Source organism: Gasterosteus aculeatus, chromosome 2, assembly GCF_964276395.1.
Source record: "Gasterosteus aculeatus chromosome 2, fGasAcu3.hap1.1, whole genome shotgun sequence".
NCBI lineage: Eukaryota > Metazoa > Chordata > Actinopteri > Perciformes > Gasterosteidae > Gasterosteus > Gasterosteus aculeatus.
The window spans coordinates 5,203,995-5,221,535 of record NC_135689.1 but is presented as its reverse complement, the minus strand read 5'-3'; the positions used below and the strand labels follow the sequence as shown (position 1 = coordinate 5,221,535).

Here is a 17,541-nt window from a genome sequence, read left to right as displayed (position 1 = left end):
CATAACCCGGAAGGCCTCCTTCTTCAGTCGGACGGCTTCCCTGACCACCGGTGTCCACCACGGAGTTCGAGGGTTACCGCCCCTTGATGCACCTAAGACCTTGAGGCCACAACTCACCGCCGCGGCTTCAGCAATGGAGGTTTTGAACATAGACCACTCTGGTTCAATGTCCCCTACCTCCACAGGAATGTGAGAGAAGCTCCGCCGGAGGTGTGAGTTGAAAATCTTTTGGACCGGGGCCTCCTCCAGACGTTCCCAGTTCACCCTCACTACACGCTTGGGTTTACCGGGTCTGTCCCGAGTCTTCCCCCATCCTCTGACCCAGCTCACAACCAGATGGTGATCAGTTGACAGCTCTGCCCCTCTCTTTACCCGAGTGTCCAGAACATGCGGCCTCAGATCAGACGATACGATTACAAAATCGATCATTGATCTTTGGCCTAGGGTGCTCTGGTACCACGTACACTTATGAACATCCTTATGTTCGAACATGGTGTTTGTTATGGACAATCCGTGACTAGCACAGAAGTCCAGTAACAAACACCCGCTCGGGTTCAGATCAGGGAGGCCATTCCTCCCAATCACGCCTCTCCAGTTATCTCCATCGTCGCCCACGTGCGCATTGAAGTCTCCCAGTAGGACTATGGAGTCCCCTACAGGAGCCCCATGCAGGACTCCATTCAGGGTCTCCAAAAAGGCCGAATACTCTGAGCTGCTGTTTGGTGCATATGCACAGACAACAGTCAGAGTTTTCCCCCCTACCACCCGAAGGCGTAGGGAGGCGACCCTTTTGTCCACTGGGGTAAACTCCAATGTAGCAGCACTCAGCCGGGGACTTATGAGTATCCCCACACCCGCCTGGCGCCTCACACCATGGGCCACTCCGGAGTAGAATAGAGTCCACCCCCTATCCAGGAGTTTGGTTCCAGAGCCGAGGCTGTGCGTAGAGGTAAGCCCCACCAGATCCAACTGATAACGCTCCACCTCCCGCACAAGCTCCGGCTCCTTCCCCCCCAGAGAGGTTACGTTCCACGTCCCCAGAGCCAGCATCTGCCGCCCAGGTCTGTTCCGTCTAGACCCCCCACTGTCACTGCCACCCTTGTAGCAGCGCACCCGACCCCATCGGTTTCCCCCACAGGTGGTGAGCCCATGGGGAGTAGAGTGTTGGGCTGCCGCGTCACTCCTTCGGGCTGTGCCCGGCCGGGCTCCGCGGTAAACCCGGCCACCAGACGCTCGCTGTCGGGCCCTCCATCTGGGCCTGGCTCCAAATGGGGGCCCCGGGCTTCCTCCGGGCCGGGTAACTCCTTCCCTCTTCCGTTTTTTCATGGGGATCTTGAACCATTCTTAGTCTGAAAACAATCATAATAAAGTCAATTATCAGGCAATAGAAATGGGTTTTTAAACCTCTCAGACTTGTTATTAGGGATTTCATCAATGAAGTATTTCATTCTTAGTCACGTCTCAGTGGTTTACAACTTCAACTAGTGGGAAAACACTGCTTCTGAAGAACTGTTCGCGCACGCACCAAAGTGAAAGTAATTTGGATGCAAATGATCAAATGATCATGCCAAAAAGATAACTCCTTTATTATTGGTGCATTGAGATGTTGGGATTTTCCACAACATTATATTAGAGCAAACATAGCATTAACGGCATTTTTCACTCATCACTGAGACATGAGATGTATATATTTATCATTTTTTATTCATTAGTGGATAATATTAAAGTTAATATATACCAGTAGATTGTTTGTTTTTGTTTTTTTACTGTCGCCAGAGCTGTATACAAAAGATTGTAATTAAATTGAGTGTTATAAGACTGGCTTTAGTTTACTTTAAATGTATCATAGTACTGTTCCACTGACTGAGGACGATGTATTTGAATGCTGCACTATACAGATATTTTAAGGTAACTTCATATGTCACCAAAAAAGGGTCATAGGAATACTTTTGTGTTAACTACAGATGGCGACCACTGTTAACTTGACTCATGTTCATTACTTTTTCTTAATTTGTGAACTAATATTAATGAAACATAACTAGTTTCCAGAATATGATTTTATATCATTAGTGTTATGGGAAATTACATTAAAAACAGTTGTAATAGCATTGGACTAACATAGGCCTATACAATAGAAGATGCATAATCCAAATACAATACTATAACAATAAAATAACAACTGATTATGAATGACATGAATGGGTTTGTATCCTTATGGTTGAAAATTTGTTGGGGGGGAATTTGTTGAGCGTCATATTGTGAGTGTCTCAAGAACTCTCAGAGTTTCTGGGGAAACTCGTGACCTGACCTAGTTCACGCCATGACTGATCCATATCCTGTTTTTCTCTGTCTGTCTTATATGATTGACTAGGTCCCATTAAGGGAGGGTCACGGGCGTCTCCCAACGACATCTGTATACGAATAATCTTCCTTTTGCAGGGGGGTCTTCTGTTTTCCTTGACACGAACCTCTCAGAGGTGTATAAAAGCTCCTGTTCTCCCCCAGAAACTTGGTCAGATCTTCTAGCTCCTCTGAGGGGGAAAGAACCATATGCCCCTTTTCAGCTGAATTGTAGTCATTTGTCTTTGCTTACGACTTGTGTTGATGATTTCTGTATTCATCATTTTTCTATATTCTAGTTAGTAATAAATACTTAATCACAAAGCTAAAGATACTTTTAATTTCTCATAAGGGCTTAATCCACAAATTTTCACCACAAAATGCACTTATTCTAAGTTGCTTTGAATAAAAGCATCAGCTAAATGACCTGTAATGTAATGTCTGTAATATGGATATATTTCTTCCCCAGTAACATGTAAACTGATTTTACACATCAAAACCCCTGCAGGGGGTAAAAGGTGTTGATTACATTGTCACTTAATTTGACAAAAGGAAGTAGATGAATGGGGTAGCAGGTGATTCTATTGTAAACCAGATGTGTTTGTGCCAACAGCTACCCTGTGCTTTTGCCCTTTATGAGCTATACAGATCCCCCGGTCTTTGCTCGTCCTCCTGCAGAGTGCATTGCACTCTATATAGATATTAGGACTTGAGTAAAGAATAAACCACCACCCAACGTACTACAGACCACCGCATCCTGTCGTTCTGAAAAAGGAACCTTTCACAGACCACTCATGTGTAAGTGCTATCAGATATACATAAACAAACAACACTTTCTAATAATTAAAGAACATTGTTCATGGATACTTTCTTGTTCTGGCAATTTAAATATAACATGTAACTAAAGCCGATACTAGCTTGCTAGAGTGACAGTAAATCATCTCAAATGTATGCAATTTCAATTCCGTCTCCCCAGAGCACCTCAACATAACAATGTTCAATGTTTGACTCTAGCTGAGGTGATTTGTGTTAGCTTGCATTCTTTTTCTCCAGTTTACACTATCAGGGCATTGGTTTTGAAAAGGTGTATTATGTGTTAGTTATTGTCACAAACAAATGGCAAAGATTAACCAATACAGAACAACCAGACTGGAAACCAAACCCTCCCAAAACTTTCCATTATAATTCTGGATTATTTATGGTATATTATAGATTAAAATCAGTATAAATAGTGTTTTAATATATATTTGTCATTTAAATGTCTAAACTAAACACAAATATAAAAGCAATATGTGCCAAATAGGGCATAAAATATGGCATAGTTTTAGCTGATCTGGAACCTGAACTGCTGGATTGATCTGATCCGGTGGTCTCTGTGGTAGTCATGGTAATTGTGGTGGGAGGACTAGTTGTAGTCATGGAAGTTGTGGTTGGGAGACTGGTTGTAAAAATGGAAGTTTTGTTGGGGGGACTGGTGGTAGTCATGGGAGTTCTGGTGGGAGGACTGGTGGTTGTCCTCTTGAGGTAGGCTTTTCCCCAATAACAGTAGTAATATGTATGTGGGTCTTGAGGGTTGGGGTATCGCCCATTTCGTCTTCCATAACAGGGGTTTCCAATAGTGGATTTCGCAATTGTCGTGGTGGGAGGACTGGTTGTGGTCATGGTAATTGTGGTGGAAGGACTGGTTGTGGTCATGGTAATTGTGGTGGGGAGACTGGTGGTATTCATGGGAGTTGTGGTGGTAGGACTGGTGGTAGTACTGGGAGTTGTGGTAGCGGGACTGGTGGTAGTACTGGGAGTTGTGGTGGCCGGACTGGTGGTAGTACTGGGAGTTGTGGTGGCAGGACTGGTGGTAGTGCTGGGAGTTGTGGTGGCAGGACTAGTGGTAGTACTGGGAGTTGTTGTGGCAGGACTAGTGTTAGTACTGGGAGTTGTGGTGGGAGGACTGGTGGTAGTACTGGGAGTTGTGGTGGGCGGACTGGTTTTAGTCATGGGAGTTGTGGTGGGCGAACTAGTTGTAGTCCAGGGAGTTGCGGTGGGAGGACTGGTCGTAGTCATGGGAGTTGTGGTGGTAGGACTGGTGGTAGTACTGGGAGTTGTGGTAGCAGGACTGGTGGTAGTACTGGGAGTTGTGGTAGCGGGACTGGTGGTAGTACTGGGAGTTGTGGTGGCCGGACTGGTGGTAGTACTGGGAGTTGTGGTGGCAGGACTGGTGGTAGTGCTGGGAGTTGTGGTGGCAGGACTGGTGGTAGTCACGGGAGTTGTGGTGGCAGGACTGTTGGTAGTCACGGGAGTTGTGGTGGCAGGACTGGTGGTAGTCACGGGAGTTGTGGTGGGAGGACTGGATGTAGTCACAGGAGTTGTGGTGGGGAGACTGGTGGTATTCATGGGAGTTGTGGTGGCAGGACTGGTGGTAGTACTGGGAGTTGTGGTGGCAGGACTAGTGGTAGTACTGGGAGTTGTTGTCGCAGGACTAGTGTTAGTACTGGGAGTTGTGGTGGGAGGACTGGTGGTAGTACTGGGAGTTGTGGTGGGCGGACTGGTTTTAGTCATGGGAGTTGTGGTGGGCGAACTAGTTGTAGTCCAGGGAGTTGCGGTGGGAGGACTGGTCGTAGTCATGGGAGTTGTGGTCGGCGGACTGGTTTTAGTCATGGGAGTTGGGGTGGGTGGAGTGGTGGTAGTCCTGGGAGTTGGGGTGGGTGGAGTGGTGGTAGTCCTGGGAGTTGCGGTGGCCGGATTGGTTGTTGTCATGGGAGTTGTGGTGGGAGAACTGGTGGTCGTTCTGGGAGTTGCGGTGGGCGGACTGGTGGTAGTACTGGGAGTTGTTGTAGTCATGAGAGAACTGGTGGTCGTCCTGGGAGTTGCTGTTGGAGAACTGGTCGTCGTCCTGGGAGTTGCGGTGGTCGGACTGGTGGTAGTTATGGGTTCACACTTTTCATTAGATGTACTCCTCATTTCAGATGATCCAGGATAGTAACAAGCAGTCATAGAATGCCTATACACAAAATGTTCTGGGCAGTTTTGGATGTAGGTGTGTCCCCAATCGCAGTTGTAATACGAATGTTGATCAGTGGGGTTGGGGTATAGCCCATCTTGTCTTCCATTACAAGGGTTTCCATGTGTTGTTTCGTAAACTTGAAGATTTCTTGCAAGGCCAGGTAAACCTGAAATATTTTTTCAGATATGTATTAATTAAAGGGCACATAGTCCTACTGAACAAAACACAAATCTTTAAATGTAATAAAGGGGATTACATTAAAGATGATGGCATTGTATCATTTACGTACTATAACTAAGCGTAGTGGCTTAGTTTAAGACACACAGTAATTGATTTAATAGCATGTCTGTCAAATATGAATTTTAAATGTTGTAAACTTACCCAAGCTGGCGATGATCAAACAGAAACCTTGAAAGTGAAAGACAAATAATAAAAAGCAAATTTTCTTCTATTTATTGAAACAACCTACAGAGTATTTTTCAGTAACCGAAATAAAGGCACAACTACAACATGTACCAATAGAACACATTGTTTAAGAAGCTGACACCCGTAAGTGAATATATGAGGATATGTATTTATGATGAGAGGATATATGTTTTGGTTTGCTCTCTACACTGCTTGGGTTACAGCTGACAGAATAAGGATACATTTTTTCACACCTGCCATAAGAATACATCAGTAACATATCTTTTTAAATATTGACATAGAATTATAGTTAGATTTATCGTACCCTAAAGAAGCAGTGCAATTGTAAATCAGTTAATTTACACTCACACAGTTCTGGGGTTTCTTGCGGTTTTATTTGTGTCTGTTTCAACTGCATTACTTTTATCCTGACTTATGACTTTAACTTCTTCCTAATTGGTTAATATTAATTTACCATATCCGTACAAGCTTGGATCTGTAAGGATACATTGCTTTGATTACGAGTTGAGATTTTGTCTCTAACATAACTTGTCTCGATGTAGGTAAGGTGTTCGGAATAAGTAACCATGGTAACAATACAACTTCCATCATATAACTGAAAACCCAGACTAACCAATAAGGTAACTTGCAATCCCCAAATTCTGCATAATTTTACAGACCTCAGTTTAGTCTACCCAAACTTAAACAGCAAATAAATGAGAACACAGATATTATCTTTCCTCTACTTTTCTGCAGTATTAGTTTGTTTGTATATGTGCAGATTATTATAATGATACATTGGAGTTAAATGGGATTTTGTTTAACATTATAAAAATTAGTTATTAATATTTCCGGAACGATCAACACTGTGTGTGTGTTTTGTGGATCTTTAAGAGTATACAGTGCATAATTCCTTCAAACTAAGAAAACTAGCAAAAATTCAAATAATGTAATATCTAATGAAATTATCCACTAAGTAATTACATTTGTGCAAGTTCAGGAAAAGGAGCTGTTTAATATTGTTGAGCTGATGACGTAACGGCTTGGTAAGATACCAGTGGAGCGAAGTTAGAAAATGTGTCGATTAACTTTTATGTTTATAATTCACTCGATCAGCCTTACCTGCAGTTAGAGTGAGCTTGCCCATTTTGCCACCGTGTGGTTAAGCTGAAAGAGAAGCATCTGATTAATCAGATGCTCAGCAGAATCATTCTTGTTCACCGGCCACTGTGGCTAGTGGTTTTCCAAGGTCACCAGCCACAATTTCTGTTGTTGGGAAATTGAGCCTAATTTGATTAAGGTTGACTACTGTCTGCTACAATTTACTTGAATAACTAGATTTACAATCCTTTCAAATGTAGATAACCATTGTAAACACCCAAATCAAGACCATATGAAATGTACATGTAGAGTCCAAATATGCAGCTCTTGAAGTTTGTAAAGCTCCTTTTGTATAAAAACATATGCAACTGACTAAGATGAAGACAAAAAGAGTAGCTCTGTCAGATGATTGGGGAGGGCAGAACTCAAACGCAGAGTTTCGAGAAAACAAAAAGACTTTAATAGTCAAAATTTCCAAACAAGAAGGCCAAGGGAGGAAAATGCAGACATGAACCAGGAACACTCTGACTAGGACTACCGGACATTTAACAATGACGCGACAAGTGACAAGAGACACACATGGCTTAAATACACTAGGGAGGTGCAGGTGATTGGACACAGGTGGAAACAATCATACACGGCAGACAATCACAGGGGACGACAGGACAAGGCAGGAAGTGAAGTTACCCAGGGAGACAAGAGGCAGAAAATAAAACAGAACATGAACCCAAACCATGACAAGCTTGTTGCATATAACTGGGGCAGTTGGTATTTTGTCCGTTTAGTTGCAATGCTTTTGACATGACCAACAGAAATCTCATTGTCCTTTATTGTTTCCACTGACAAGTTGGTTCTCAGCAGGAAACCGATAGATGGCCTACTCCAGGTAGGGAATGTGTCCTTACCCCAAGTGAAGGAGTTCAAGTGCCCCCGTGACCCGACCCCGGATAAGCGGCTGAAGATGGATGGATGGAAGTTACATCTACGTCCTACAATCAGTGCAATACATTATTTTCTTGGCTTGATTATAAACCAGCCGTTCTCCACTGGACCTCCACTTTTCGCGAACAGTCTTTTCTTTTTCTTTTGTCTCCTTTTCATTTTCGGTTTCATCACCAGTTTTTCTTCTTTGTGTCTGTCCTCCGGGTTTTCCTACACCTGCTATGTGCCGATGTGTTTGCCTCTCAAGATGTGGCGTGTGAACTGGTTGAATTGTGCGTGTCTCACGGTCAATGCATGAGGATTGAGAATGCACTCGGTTGTCGGTTTACATGAACCACCGCTGCCACCAATGTGACCGAGCGTTCTGGGCTCATTAACTCATGACACAATAATGACCACATTAATAGCCGCCCTCAACCCTCCTTTCGCCTCTACGGCGACACTGGAGGGCCCTACTATCTCTATATAGAATTCCATACACTAAAGTGGCAAGAGAGAGTGCTTTACCCGCCACAGCCAAATTCTACTCGCATTTGGGGGGTGGGCGGGTGCTAATGTCAATCCCTGAGCGGAACGAATGTTAACACATCCAGCAATTGGATTGCAGCAATTAATTGTTCCCATAATAAGCCTGAGAACCTCACAGCTTAATACACAAACTCTCTGGATTGTCTTTCAAAGTAAGATAGTTTCATATTCTGTGGTTTATCCCTCAATGCCACTAAACACAGTATGCGGTTTTACAAATTCAATTAAAAGCGGTTGGTTATGATCAAAGTAAAAGGTATACTTACAAGGGGTGAAAGAAGCATACACTGTCTCTGATGTGTCTAGTGACTGACGGATGACTTGCAGCGATGCTTTATATAACGCTGACTGGGTGTGACTTACGTTTCCACAACCTTCCAAATTAAAATTGTCAACGTATTTGACCGTAAGGAAATTGGCTCAGGTAGCTCTCAGGGCCAACGGGTGGTTTGGAATCCATCCATGATTCTAACCATCTGAATCTTGCAGCAGAAATTGATACTTGGGAAATGTTTTTCCAATCTTCCACGTTCCAACTTCGGAAAGCCCTGGCCAATTGTGAAGGTTTAACACACAAATTCTCCACTGCATATATTAGCAGTTTCCCTTTGTTGACCATCTTCTAATGCACAACAATACCCAGAGATGGTTGTGCATTAAAATCCCAGTAGATTAACATTTTTTGAAAAAAAAAACACCCTGGTTTGGGCATGTTCAAAGACACACATTTTTTTACATTGTGATTCTTATTTTGAACTTTGGCAGATCCTGTACATTGCTAAATGCATCGAGGCCTACGTGATGTTTGCATGGTAAAGATTTTGAGAATGTGTTGAAGGAATTTTAATGACTGCATTGTTATTATTATTTATTTCTCACTAGTGACAGTTTAATAGTGACACTACTAGTGACATACTAATTATGAGCGATTAATTATAAGCTGTTCCATGCAATTGCGCATTAAGGGGTTGTTTTCTTTCTGGATAATTTTGACTTACTGTGTCCTTACATTTTCCTCCTACGCTGTTCCACATCTCAATAAGGAAAGTAACCTTGTTGTGGTCATGTTATTTTTAATTACACACCGTAGTCATAGCAAAATGTTGCATAACACATATCTTTAGACCAGCGATTCCCAAAGTGTGGGCCGTGAAGGTACTGCAGGTGGGCCACGAGAGGTCATTTACAATAAATAAATAAAATGTTCTTAATTTTCAATTTTGAAAAGTTTGAAGTTAATATCAAAGTATTTATGATGCGGCACATTAGTATGTGAAACATTAATTGATGAAGCAAAAAACAATTTAGATTAAGACAGATTAATAAAACAATAAGGCTCTCGCTCGAAACGGCTGCTCTTGTCCGCCTGTCGTTATTCAACAAAAGGCGCCGCCAAACAAAACAATGTCAAATGGGGCTCCCTCTTGTAGTGTTAAAGTAAATATACCGCATTTTCCGCACTCCAAGGCGCACTTAAAAGCCTTTCATTTTATCAAAAAACGACAGTACGCCTGATAATCCGGAGCACTTTATATATGGATCAATTGGTTAATCGGTTGATCCATACTGGTTGTGGACGGCGCTCAAGGCGCTCTGCCAAACATGCCAGAGCTCGGTCTACGACGACGAGATGCTGAGCGGGCGCTCAAGTGCGTGAGATATGGAGCACCTTGCAGCATCGATTGGACCCTGAAAGCACCATCTCGACCTCCCCACATCCCCCCCATCCACCCGCCCCGACGTCTAACGTTTGACTGCAGTATCTTATGCGCATTATAATCCGATGCGCCCTATATATGAAAAATGTCGTAAAATAGGTCATTCATTGAAGGTGCGCCTTATTGTGCGGAAAACACGGCCGGAGAAAATGGTATACAAAACATACATTGGCGGTTAATACATTTTTAGTCAGTTAAATTCTTAAGGTCATTTAATCATCCCTAGTTTATGTTTTGATCAGAGTTGTGATTAAAGGTTTGGGTGGGCCGCAAAAGATTTTCAGATTTCAAATTGGGCCGCGGCATTCTCGAGTTTGGGAACCGCTGCTTTAGACCATACATATGGTGGAAAAGTAGTTCTTAAAAGCTGTAGGCTATTTTTAATTAATGTGTAGGTGGAGCTCTACAGCTTGTTCTTCAAGTTCAAGTAGAATCTGGCTTTGTACTATGAATATATTGAAGGACAGGTGGATAAAGCCAAATGAATGGCAATCCTTCAAGAAAATATGATGCAGTCTGCAAAATACTTGAGACTGGGGCAGAGGATCATGTACCGGCAGGACTATGACGCTAAACATAGAGTCAGAGCTACAAGGGAATGGTTTAGACGCATCAAAGCATGTTAATGTTTGAAAATAGCCCAGTCAAGGTCAGACCTCAATCCAGTTGACAATCTTTGGCAAGATTTGAAAATGGCTGTACCGTTCAATCTAACTGAGCTTCAGCTATCTGGCCAAGAAGGATGGATGAACATTTTTATGTATTTTGCACCTTTAAAGTACTGTGCATGTTGTGTTGAAAGTCTATTTAGGTCTATTTGAATTCCAGTTTTTAACAGTACAAAATGGGGAGATGTCAAAAATGGTGAAACTTCTAAATAACCATATTTTGGAGATATCAACAGGCTTCATGCAACCCTGCAGACCAGAGAATGTTTTTCAACTGTGTCAATCAACTTGGTTACACGCACAGCCAATCAGGAAATTGGGTGTGAAATGTTTGTGTTCTTGTTGGGGAATTTTAATCACTGCGTCATTAGATTTTCCTTACATGCTGTTCCACATTTCACCAAGGAAACTCGCCTTGGTCTGCTAATTTAACACACCTGACGTCATCTGATAGTGTTGCATATATATCTTACATTTAAAGTAAATATATCTATTATTCATACTGACAGTGGAAAAGCATTTCCACACCAAGTTTATAGTTTGTTGTTTATAGCAGCGCGATTGTCTTAAATTCGACAAGTATCTATTGTTTGTCCTTCAAGTATGAATATTGATTTTTGTGCAAGCAATGAGGAAAATTGACCATGCGACATTATGATATTATTTTAAAAAAACCTTAGCTCAACCCAATCCACAAATACCCCTAAAATTACTATTTTTAAATTGGTAATCCTTTGAAATATTGATTCATAATTAGTCAGAACTGTGACCAGTGGGACATTGTGTAGTTTGTTTTATACTAAAATAATGAGGCAATCATAAAAACGTTTCCAGCTCGGTTATTAACACCTTTTCAAACTCTTTGCCGCTAAAACATTACTTAGACCTTGATGCATTTAGCAATTCACACAAGGAATTGTCAAAGTTTAAAACAAGCATCAGAAATGTGAATAACGGAAAAGTGACTTTGAATGTGTCCCGGCTGTTGGTGCCTGACAAGCTGGGATTTTAATGCACAACCATCTCCAGGGTATAGAAGATAGTCAAAAAAGGGCAACAGCTAATATATGCAGTGAATCATTTACGAACTTTGTTAAACTTCACAATTGGCTTTCCAAAGCTGAAACGCGGAGGAGGAGATTCAGATGTTAGAATCACAATGTGCCATAAACAATGCGTTCTTGGCTATGCCTGGTCCTGTTATTAGTTGGACACGCCACCTCAAAAGGGAGGCATCTTTATCAGATGCCAAACCTTCCTAGCCTGTTGTCTGAGCCAAATTCCTCATAACTTGTCAAGTGTACTATTAAGAAATTGGAACATTATGACCTACATATTTGCCACACCTCCTCGACCATATAAAGCATCGCTACAAGTCATCCGTCAGTCACTAGACACAGCAGAGACAGTGTATGCTTCTTTCACCACTTGTAAGTATAACTTTTACTTTGATCCTAACCATCCGTTTTTACTTGTGTCATTTTAGTACTATTTATATTGCTATAACTGTATAAAACGCAGGGATACTGTATGTTTGGGTTTGTGCTGCACAGCAACATGTCCTGAAAATTTTTCATGGTGCATATTAATCACATGCTTCTCTTTCAGCGCATCCAAACCGTGTCAAAATGTTCAAGCTCACTCTAACTGCAGGTAAGCACACTGTTGAAGTAAATGTTTAAATTAAAAGCGTCAGTTTAACAAAATCATAAAAACATATTTTCTAGTTTACCTCATTTGGTATCTTACCAAGCGCTCTTTACAAGCTCCTTTGCTATAACTTGCCCAATATCTAATTGTTTAGTGGATAGTTTAATTAGTAATATTTCTTTTTTGCCTTTCAGTTGAAAGTTAAATTGAAAGGAATGTTTTCTTTACTACACATGGCACATAAATATTAAATGTTCACTATTAAGAAAAAGTTAAAGTTAAAGAACATTACCACCAACCAATTAAGTTAATGACTGCTTCATCTTGGGATAGATAGATCTGAGTGTAATTACAATGGTTGACTGATGGGTCTAATGGTAGACTTTATATCTGTTAATTTTCTCATTAACATAGTGAGGTTATTTTTTTACCAGCTGTTATTTCATCATTTCTGATTGGAAACGATGTTACTACAATGTTTGTAGATTGCAGCGGTCTGCTGATGACAGACTTTTTCATTTTTGTGATCGGTCAGATGCTGTAAACACTTCCGGTTTTAAGTGAACCGGCTCATTATCAGATTAGTAACCCTGGTTTGATTTACAAAGTTGAAAACCAGCTTCATGGGGCTGCTTGGCTGGATTCCGATTGTTAAGGTCAAGTCAGATAAGCAAAAACTTCTTTGCACAGGCCCCTGTTAATCGTTTGAACCCAGTACTAACAAGTGTGTCACTTTCAAGGTCTCTGTTTGATCATCGCCAGCTTGGGTAAGTTCATGACATGTAAAAGTCATCATCAACAGAATCGCTATTTGATCAATTATGTCTTTAACAAAGCGAAGTAGTCGATTAGTAGTTTTAAGTATATATACGATTCAATTTCATCATCTTTGTTGTATTCTCTTTTTATTACGTTTATACAGCCAATTAATATATATATATATATATATATATATATATATAATAAATAACAGGCCCTGTTAATCCTTGTTAAAGCCCAGTACTAATTAGTTTGTCACTTTTAAGGTCTCTGTTTGATCATCGCCAGCTTGGGAAAAATCATGACATGTAAAAATCATAATTGACAGGATCGCTATTAAGTCTTTAACTAAGTTGAGTAGTGGATTAGTAGTTTTAAGTATGTCATCTTTGTTGTATTCTCTTGTAATTACATTTTCAGCATTTATGGTTTAACAGGAATTTTTACATGTCTGAAAATGATTATTTTAGGTGTACCTGGCTTTGCGAGAAATCTTCGAGTTTACAAAACATTGCATGGAAACCCTTGTTATGGAAGACCAGATGGGCTGTACCCCAACCCCAATGATCAGCACTCGTATTACAACTGTATTTGGGGACGCACCTACATCCAAAGGTGCCCAGAACATTTGTTGTATAGGCATTCCATAACTGCTTGTTACTATCCTGGATCACCTGTAACAGGCAGTTCATCTCATGAAAACTGTGATCCCATGACTACAACCAGTGACCCCACCACAACAATTGCAACAACAATAACACCCCATACGACAACAACAACCATGCCCACTACCACCACTAACGCCCACCCAGAGGCAACTACTACATCATTTGCAGACCTTTGTAATGGAAATGCAGGCCGCTTCTTTCCTCATCCTGACCCAACACGATTTATCCAATGTGGCATTCAAGGAAGATTTTTCATCCAATCGTGCCCAGCGGGTTTGACCTTTAATTCAGCGTTCAGTGTCTGTACCTAGAAATACAGTCAAATAGGTCAAAACATCTGCCAGTATATTTACAATCGTTGGCTTATAATTCAAGGTATATCTAAATCAGTCTGGTGGGTCTCTTGTTTGGGTCGACTGCCTTAATTACTTATAACAATTTTTACATATATAAAAGGTTGTTGCATACTTAATTTACTATATGTGAATCAAAGACTATTTTATGGTTTTGTTTTCAAAACATTTTTTTCAGATTTATCTTCCATGACGAAACAGATGTTGGTATAATTAGTTTTATCTTTCCCTATGCGCTGTTTGTGACAATAAAGAACACGTAATACACCTTTATACAACCAATGTCATGATTGTGTCACAGTGTTAACTGGAGGAAAAAATGCAGGCAAACACAAATCACCTGAGAGTAGCGAGCGAGAGTCACACATTAAACATGTTATGTTTTTTTGCGTGAAAGAATTGATATTGATACATTTGAGGTGACAGCACAGCTTACCTTTTAATGTTTAAACCAATAATAGTCTTTCTTGGGTAAAAGTGAGAAGGACACCTTTATTTAAAAAGGTAATAAAATATAAAATATCATGTGATGAAATGGGACAAAATATATCTGTACTAGAATGATATAATCTAAATTCTAAAGGATACTGCAACTTCCTGAAACTCACTATATTTGTTTTTTGAAAAAACAAAGTACGTTCTATAATGCACGCTGTTTGCTGATTTATATGCTATACTAATCTTCAATATAGGGAAAATGTAAATGTATAATACTTATTGGCTTGATAGAGTATAATATCTATGTTATATTCTGTGTAAAAAAAAAAGTATATTGCCGGCTTCAGACAGAAACGACCAAAATGTAGTGATTTTTAGTTAATCTAGTATTTGTTGATGCTGTGGTTCACGACAATCGCAAGAAAATATAATTTTACACAGATAGACTCAGCCATTATTATTGAATGTTAGCTTGATAGAAACAACACGATCTGGGCTGATGGAATGACCAGGTTGTATTCAACAGATTCCTATGTTGTTGAAAAGGTTCATAATGACAACTTGATCTTGTTTCATACTGGAGTGGTGGCAGGTTAAACTAAGATTGTATTATTTCAGATCCCTCTTTTAACTTAGGTTAAATAATATAAGTTAATGGAATACCCGAACAGCAAAGTATCCATGAACAACTTTCTTAATTTGAAAGTTTTATTGGTTTATGATCTGATCACTTACACATCGTTTTTTGGGGTGACATGGATGAACACAGTGCATCCATACGGCCATTTTAGCTTGTGTCTCTTTCAGGAGAGCTGAGTTTCCCTGTTCCACCGATGTTTCGCTCTATCAAGAGACCTAACAACTGGCAACTTTCAGCCAAATGCTTTAGGGGTTGTTGTATTTACTTCGTAGCTGTCCTCATGAAAGCTGGAGTTTAGTTTCCAGTGTCAAAACATGTCAGAATTGTTTTGACGTTTGAGTCCCAAGGAAACGTAGTGGTGGAAGAAAACCAATAACCGTACAATAAAACATTATTACATTATTATAGATTGAGTCCTGGAATACTGAAGTAAAGAAACTTGAGATAGAGGTTTAATTAGTTTATTCTGAACTCGAGGGTCTTAATAGTCATATAGAGTGCATAGAAAAATGTGTTGCTCATCTGTTGTTCAATCTCATCTCTCGAGCTCAATTTGAGCTTCTCATGTTCATATCATTCTGTGATCATTTGTTTCTCAGTTACTTCTCCTAAGGGTCCCTTAGGAGCAAGACATAAGCTAAAAAGAGACAAGACACGAGTAAGACAAAGGAGGTTAAATTGAGAATACCATTTGAGCAATACTTGAGAAGTGGGATAGACAGAGCAGAGATCTCATAATTGTATACCCCTGATCTCAATTGTGTCTCGGTTATTTGAAGAATAACATGACAAATCTGAGAATTATGAGCCTTAAAAGAGATCTTATTATTGTGTGTCCAACGTCTCTTCCATATCTTGATTATTTCTCTTTAATGTCTTACTGAAGCTATATATGAGAATGATATCTGAGGTATATTTGAGAAATACAAGAAGAAATTGAGAATGCAATTTAAAGATTAATTATCTTTATTAATTAGAAATAACTAAACAATACTCAATATTGAAAACTGTATTCGTGTAACATCAGTACCACACACACACACACACACACTTCAAAATCTGAAACACTTTTACAGATCTGGAGACCAATTTAAATTTTAGAATTTTTTTTTACATATCATAAAACAAATTACATTACCATAACACATTTACAAGTTACAAATTACCAAGAACACACTTTTACAAACACCAAGACAAATTTACAAATATCAACAACCAGAAAGGGAATGTACCAACTCCGAGGTTGAACCGTAGGTGAATGGGAGCAGCCAATAGGAGTTGTTGTCGTTGATGGTGTTCATTCTGACCCGATCGGTACCGTTGCCGGCAGTAGACTACCATATGTGAATTTGCCATGGTCATTACCGGTCTGGCGGTCCCGTTTCCTACTACTACTACTACTACTAACTATATTAACATATTACCATGAAAATGAATAAGAAAAAGAGAGAGATAGCGGTCCACATAGGACAGGCTATATCAGTGGCCTACTCCTTAGAGCCTGCTCTGGCCCTACATTTGTTCACAAAGGCTTTCTTGAGCTTGGCCTCCTCAATTGGTTCCCAGTCCGGTAGAGTTGCACATCTCAGGACATAAGCTGTAAGACAAGAGCATTAAAATCAGTCATGAGTAATTTGACAAAAAAAATGACCACATAGACCATATACAACTGCACTTCACCGTGAGACGTCCATTTCAGTTCAGAGAATTGCAAATCAGCAAGTAAGATTTTTTGGCCAATCATGAATATAAATAAAACAAGTGTTATCCTTAAAAAAAAAAAAAAGAAAACTTACTTAGGATTCCGTCAACTTTTTTACGGTCAAGGACCTGCTTTCCTTCCTTTCCGGAGGGGTTGTTGCCAGGGTGACCAAAGGGCACTGCATTTTGACACTCCTCAACAGTGAAGAAATTATCAAAAAGTGCATGAAACAGACGCATGCAATTTGGTTTTGATGCGTGATTCATGGCAGCCAGGCGGAATGATGAGATGAATATGCCGCTCCCAGGAAACAGCTCCTGCTGGCCTGATGGTGAAACTGGGCTGCCACAATATCTCTCTCCAATGAAGTCGCAGAGAGTCTGAAGCTCTCTGACCTGGCCTGGATCTGAAAAGGAAAAATAGTACAAACAATACAGGAGTGAGAAAATACCAAGCTAGTCTTTAAAATGATTAAAGAGCTTTAATGGCACGCAAGTTTATTTTTGAACATGCCTAGATAACCTTGCATAGGCTACAACACCACAAAAATATTTAGAGAGACACTTTGGAATATGTCTGTGGGAGGTATATAGAATAAACACTTGAGGGATCATTAATAAAACCAAGGCTT

General features: G+C 40.4%; 1 protein-coding gene and 2 long non-coding RNA genes across 6 annotated transcripts; 1 reads left to right on the top strand and 2 right to left on the bottom strand.

Annotated features, from left to right (window-relative positions):
• Positions 1–2,657: 2,657 nt before the first annotated feature.
• Positions 2,658–8,678, bottom strand: LOC144386392 (uncharacterized). Of its 4 annotated transcripts, none has more exons than XM_078087493.1 (5): positions 8,581–8,678; positions 7,750–7,833; positions 6,866–6,910; positions 5,720–5,746; positions 2,658–5,504 (listed from the first exon to the last, which is right to left on the bottom strand). In XM_078087493.1, the coding sequence occupies exons 3-5, from the start codon at positions 6,888–6,890 to the stop codon at positions 3,595–3,597; spliced, it is 1,962 nt and encodes a 653-aa protein (XP_077943619.1). In that variant the 5' UTR covers positions 6,891–6,910; positions 7,750–7,833; positions 8,581–8,678; the 3' UTR covers positions 2,658–3,594. The 4 variants fall into 4 exon arrangements, with proteins under 4 accessions (XP_077943619.1, XP_077943634.1, XP_077943627.1 ...); XM_078087508.1 differs by having other exon boundaries at positions 7,750–7,799; positions 8,581–8,622; XM_078087501.1 differs by lacking the exon at positions 7,750–7,833 and having other exon boundaries at positions 8,581–8,631.
• A 3,349-nt stretch (positions 8,679–12,027) lies between these two features.
• Positions 12,028–14,408, top strand: LOC144386398 (uncharacterized). The gene is made up of 4 exons (XR_013452108.1): positions 12,028–12,130; positions 12,309–12,353; positions 13,091–13,117; positions 13,580–14,408. It is a non-coding gene; the product is annotated as an uncharacterized LOC144386398 (long non-coding RNA).
• Positions 14,409–16,297: 1,889 nt separating this feature from the next.
• LOC144386401 (uncharacterized) lies at positions 16,298–17,312 on the bottom strand. Its single transcript, XR_013452112.1, has 2 exons — positions 17,005–17,312; positions 16,298–16,805 (listed from the first exon to the last, which is right to left on the bottom strand). It is a non-coding gene; the product is annotated as an uncharacterized LOC144386401 (long non-coding RNA).
• Between the last annotated feature and the right edge of the window lie 229 nt (positions 17,313–17,541).